We start from the raw sequence: 5,805 nt of genomic DNA on the forward strand, positions 1-5,805 counted from the left end.
TGGGTTTGACACTTACATGAGTCACTTTGAATTAATGGTATTTGGTTGATGGAAAACATGACAGAATTTAGAGGCTTCACCCTACCCTAAATTACTAACTAATGGATAATGTAGTTAATTCCTCAGTAGCTGGATGCAGCCACATACAGATTAACTTCCAAAAGAGGGAGGCTTTTCATTTCCTGATTTTAGGTCAAGATGTTCTAATTCTGTGACACTTTGCAACCACAGTTGCAATTTGCTAGGAGCTCAGGGACATGAATTTACATTAGCTGGAGACAACTGATCAAACTTTCTTATTCCTACAGCTTGTTGATGACACAAACAATCCACCTAAGTACTTGTAAAATAAATGTGCACAAGGAGGGAGAGGAGGTAGAGTAAAATTCTTACGTGCCAGAAACTGATGGAATTCTTCAGGCTTTTCTTGCCTGTGTCAAAGAATGACTGCATTACACTGAGAGAAAACAGTGAAAAAGGATAGTTTAAGAATTATGCTTTTACTTTGCCCCAGAGTTTTCTCCAGAAGTTTATTCAGAAGAATCTTTTAGTTTACCAATTCTAATCTGTATAGATTTTAGGTAATTTTCAATACATTTAAGACAATAAATAATATGCATACTCATCTGCATGATCTGGTATTAAAATGAAGGTGGGCTCTTTAGAGCATTTGCTGCACATGCAGTTCTTAGCATACCAGTTCAGACTGTCATTAGGATCACTTTCTAAAGCCTTCCTATAGCAGTGATATGTCAGCAAATAGAGTTTGAGATCTAGAGCCAGAGTTTAAAAATCTAGCACACACAAGGCAGTATAAATACTTGCTGTTTTGAACTGAAGCTCAAGATCTCCCTATTCTGAATTTTATCCAATACTTTCTAAGGAGGCATTTTTAAAATCCTAGTCTAGACAATAGATCAGGCTTCAGGGATGTGGGAAGCTCTGGCTTGTCTGCCTGTCTGTTTGCTGAACTGATTGATGTACTTGTTTGCTTTCATGCTGTGGACTGTTTTGCTACTTTCTGCCTTTCCTAAAACCCTTCTCCCTCCTGTGACCCTTCCAGGGAACTCTCCCTGTGCACAACACTGCTATTTCAGGGAACCTAACACACTGTGTTAAGGTGAAGTTACTCCCAGAGATTGTTTGCCACATAATGCACCAGCATCCTTACAAGAACCGGTGTGTCTTTCATCTGATTTGGGAGAGAGCACATCTTTTATTTCCAGACTAAAACCACGCTCTGAATGTGGTATTGTCTCACTTTTGTGTCTGAAGTCAATTTACAAGACACATTGGGGTATATACATCTGATTGTATACTCAAGATATGGGTTTACAAGCATGTGATTGCAGGGACATTTTGAAGATGTTTGCATAGGACATGTTGCTGACCTGTTTTATGTATTTAATACATGTTTGGAAGGCAATGCAAGTCTTTACTATCACCCAGTACTTAATATGTCAAACAGAGCTCCTGGTGACCAGCAAGTGTGTGCCTGCCAATATACTATCCAATTCACGTAGGAAGCCTTATACGCATCAGTGAGTGCGGTGTAGTGAAATAGAAGTCATGGTATGCTTGAATCTTTTTTTTTTCAGGATTGTAATATTCATGATTATTTGTCTCTCAAATGATATGTCTACCTCTTTATCTACAGATTTCTGTTCATTGCTTTTATGCCTTTGCTGTCACAAAAATGATGAAGTCTCTTAATATGCTCATGGTGGCTGTAGTGACCTGCACTGTGCTACAGCGGTTGAAGACAAACAGTCATACAGCTGTGTGTTTATTTGACTTCTCTTGCCACTGGCATGGGGCAGACTTGCTCAGTAGTGACCCACTTGAACTTTCAAAAGTATTTTTCATGCTGGTGGTATAAAATCTTTATTCATTGCTGGAGACAACCTTCAACATCTGTCTTAGTTCTTACAGCAACCCCTGCCGAGGCTACATTGTGGATTTGACCTTGCTCTAAATCTCTGGAATATGTATTCTGGAGTTGAGAGGAATGTAATTTTTATATTTATAATTTTTTTTTTTCCCCTGCATATCCTCACTGGTAGAAAATGAAACCTTACACACTTCTTCTAGAATGAAAATTAAAAATAAATGCCTACAGACCATTGTGAGCTGAATACTAATGCCTGCACTTAGACAAAATATTCTGCAAAATCAATGGAAATTTTACTTCTGTTGGAGGATTAGCAGTGTCTTTCAAGCACAAGGTGAACATAGGGTAAAACTAGGGAGGAATCTTTTTTAGATGATTTATAGTTTCGGTAAAGCACAGAGATAAACCCTGAAAGTAAAATGGAAAAAGAGATGCCCACAAGAAACATGATTCTTGTTAATCCTGGTTAACCTTAAAGAACATGTATAGAAAATATTAAGTTTAGACATGGTTGTTGTCAGTAGCAAACAAATTGGGAGTATAGATACCTCTGTCCTCATGGAATTTCTTTACTACTTTCAAAATCTACTTATGACAAGGGCAGCTCTACTGTCTGTGCTCACTGTTCTTCTGATGGTAGACCTAAGGGTTTTGGAGATTAATTGCAGCAGGCTCCTAACCTTTGGGGAGGTTTTGGACAGACAGGTTTTTCTGCAGACATTTTTCTTGTCTTCTAACACACAAGCTGCATACATTCTCTGTACCACGCATGTGGGTAGCCTGCCCAGAAACTACATTCTGTCCTTAATCCAGTGTCTCCGGCAAAGTCAACCACAGTGTGGATGGGCGTGTCTCTCAACTCTGCCAAGTTTCTTCTGTCCTTATTGAACAGTGAAGTATCAGAGTTGAGGTAGGAGCTTAGTAGAAATGGGTGGTCTGGTAGCTATACTAGCTCTGTGCTTTTGTTTTATGAAAGAGTCGTTCTCTGTCTTTCTCAAAGAAAGACTTCTCATGGGAGATTTAGAAAGTGCTTTTTCATCTTCCCCTCTCTTCTGTCTCTTGAGAAAGCTGCTGAGATGAGATGATGACTCAGTCCATACTACCCTCTGAGCCGATACCAGGGAGCCTCTTGCTTTATTTTGCAAATACAAGGTGGCAGCAGGAGTTATAGTGTTTTTGTCTGTCTCTGAAATGGAAAGTGAATCTTTTAATTGTAGGCTGCAGATTTCTTACAAATTCTATTGCCTCCAGAGGACTGTGAACTGCAGCAGCAGCCCCTGATTAAGACTTCATGTAACTATCGCTCAAGGATGTATTTGCCTAGGACTTGCATAGCATTTCTGAAAGGAAGCAGATGTCACTTTTACTTTCTTGATCTGTGCTGGTTTCCAATTCAGGTTTGATTTTTACTGGAAGGTGTTGCTTTGGACCTGGAATGTTCTGGCTGCCTGGGAGATGTTATGCTCAACAGGGAAATGTGAGCTAAAAGCTGTAGATATAATTGTGAGGTGGAGGAGGCAAGGTGTTTACTGTGCAGTTCCCACCCAGGCTTAGGCCATCCAGAGTTAATCTTTTTGCTCTCTGGAGTTATTTTTTCCCTTGATTTTTTTGTTGAACTTTTGTTGCACTGTTTTTTCTACACAGCTCTATTCCGTGCAATTTAAAGTGCTGGCAGCACTAGCTAATCCTGCTTTGAAAGCTGATGTTCTGAATGCTTTGTGAGTTTTGAATTGAAAAGACTGAGAAAGAAATATTGTGTAGGTTTTGACATTTCCTTGTAGTGCCCAAAGAACTATTTCTCTAAGCTCTTTAGGGCAAGTAGAATTATTCTTACTTTGAATGGTACAGTTAGATTTTTTCAGACTGTTTTCAAACTCGTACCCTAGCATGATATTCAAGCCTGAAAGAGCCTATCTGGGTCAGCAGCAAGGTAGAAAAAAAATTTGGTGTTAAAAAGCAGCATTGAATGGCAATGGAGTAAAGAGAGAGATGCAGCTGGACTTAGTTTTTCACAGTGGAGGGGGCAGTACAAAAGGTAAAAAGGAGCTATAAACAAAAAGCTGAAACGAAGAGGTATTTCTTATTATTCTTATTCTTATTATCTTATTCTTATTTTGTATTAAAAAAACCCAACAACCTATATGACCAGTTGCAAAGGCAATGGCAAGATCTGTGCAAGAAAAGATCTGTGTTTATCATGTGTTGGGGCATTGCTGTATCTTCCATGGATGTGTCACTGTATCCTGTCACCAGCACAGCTGAAGTCTCCATGTCCTACTTTCCCATTTACTGAATTGTCACTGAAGTTTGAACTTCGTCTTTCTTAGCCGTTTTCCCTGGGCTGAATGATGGGACTTGCTTGACAGAGCCCTTCTTTGGTATTTTCTTTCTCATTCTGCACCTGTGTCTCTTCTCACAGAGCTATTCCCTGAGCATCACAAGGAACATCAGTGAAGAGTTGATTTTGTTTTGTAAAGTTTCTGGTCTGACCCTTAATTTAGGGCAGACATTTCAGTCTACAATAAACTCTGTGTTCTTGCATGCCGCAGTGAAAGAATTACGAGCGGTCCTTAGCCATGTGCGTTCAGGATGCTTTGGGAGCCCCATGGGACAGGTAGACTTCAGTGCCTGAAAACTTATTACAGAATGAGGGTACAGTCAGTATGTTATTTTCTGTAAAATAATGTATGTGTGGGTCTGCTTGTATGTAAAAGCTTCTACATGATTCACTAAGGTCATTAGGAGCAGAATGGCATACCATCATTTCAGGTACAGAGCTCTTCAAAATGAACAGCTTTTTCCATCTTTCCCCAGGGAACCCTGAGAGGCAGCCAGTGTGTAGGTGGGAGGAGGCTGTTCATAAGTCTTCCATCACAACATCCAGAAACACAAAGCTTATTGTTGGGATGAGCCTGCAGCCCTATGTGACAAATACGGCAAGGCAGTCAGATGAAAAGGGCCAACTTTTCTTGCTAAGACAAAGGCCGACTGATTTTTAAAGTTTTACATCCTGGACTTCTTATGAGTGTATGGAGTACATGTTGGCAGAGGGTCCAGAGCTAAATGCAGTATTCTATAAGCATGGTTAAGTCATCAGGCAACAGCACAGAATGAAAAAAAAAAAAACAACTTTCCGCTGACTTTATCTTAGATGTATATTCTGTGTTTCTGCCTTTGCTGTGCTTTTTGCCTCTTTCTGTTCCTGCTATTCGTTGATACACCAGGATATAGCCAGTCCAGATTACTTAGATTTTTCTCTTTTTTTGCCACATTCATTCCCAGAAGTTCATGTACCTTCTTGATTTTCAGTCCTCTGAAGGAAGCAGACCTGGGTTTGTATAGTTAGACTTGGAGGCTAAGAAGAATGTGCTTTCTTAAGAGATTTTGGCTGATTTGATATCTGAGGTCATGGGCATAGTGGAAGAACACCTGCTCTCATCTTGCTTCAGCACCTGATCCCTGCCCCATCAAGCATAGAAGGGCAAAGCACAGGAGGTGAAGAATAACGTAAAAAATTGCTCAATAACTTTTTTGATTGTCTGGAAAGGTTCATGGATAATGATTTTATTCTCCCTGGTTTTCTCATATCCACACCAAAAATATCATAGAAAGATGCTGTTTCTTCAGCTGTTACACTCATTGCTTGAGAGAGTGAAAGGAGTATGAATAACCCAAGGTCTCTGCAAGTAATATAGAAAGTGTTGGAAGACAGTTGTACATGTTCCTCATATGCCTGATGCAAGCAGAAATTTCTGTTGGCAAATGCTGCCTTTGCTAAGGCTTTTGCAAAACTTATTACCAGTCTGTGTGGGTGCATACACATCTACTTGACGTATGGCTTTAATTTTTTTCTAACTGAGCCTATTTTCCTTCAGGGTGGCAGAACACAGTGCATCCAAGAAGTCTGCCCCAGC

At 39.9% G+C, this 5,805-nt stretch overlaps 1 protein-coding gene across 1 annotated transcript in view; it reads left to right on the forward strand.

The window, feature by feature from the left end:
• Nucleotides 1-5,805, forward strand: part of BMPER (BMP binding endothelial regulator) — a 149,388-nt gene that overhangs the window by 69,382 nt on the left and 74,201 nt on the right. Inside the window, 1 exon segment of the mRNA XM_010007753.1 lies at nucleotides 5,767-5,803. Coding sequence (XP_010006055.1) covers nucleotides 5,767-5,803 — 37 coding nt within the window.

The sequence above is a fragment of the Chaetura pelagica genome, unplaced genomic scaffold (assembly GCF_000747805.2).
Source record: "Chaetura pelagica isolate M959 unplaced genomic scaffold, ChaPel_1.0 scaffold502, whole genome shotgun sequence".
NCBI lineage: Eukaryota > Metazoa > Chordata > Aves > Apodiformes > Apodidae > Chaetura > Chaetura pelagica.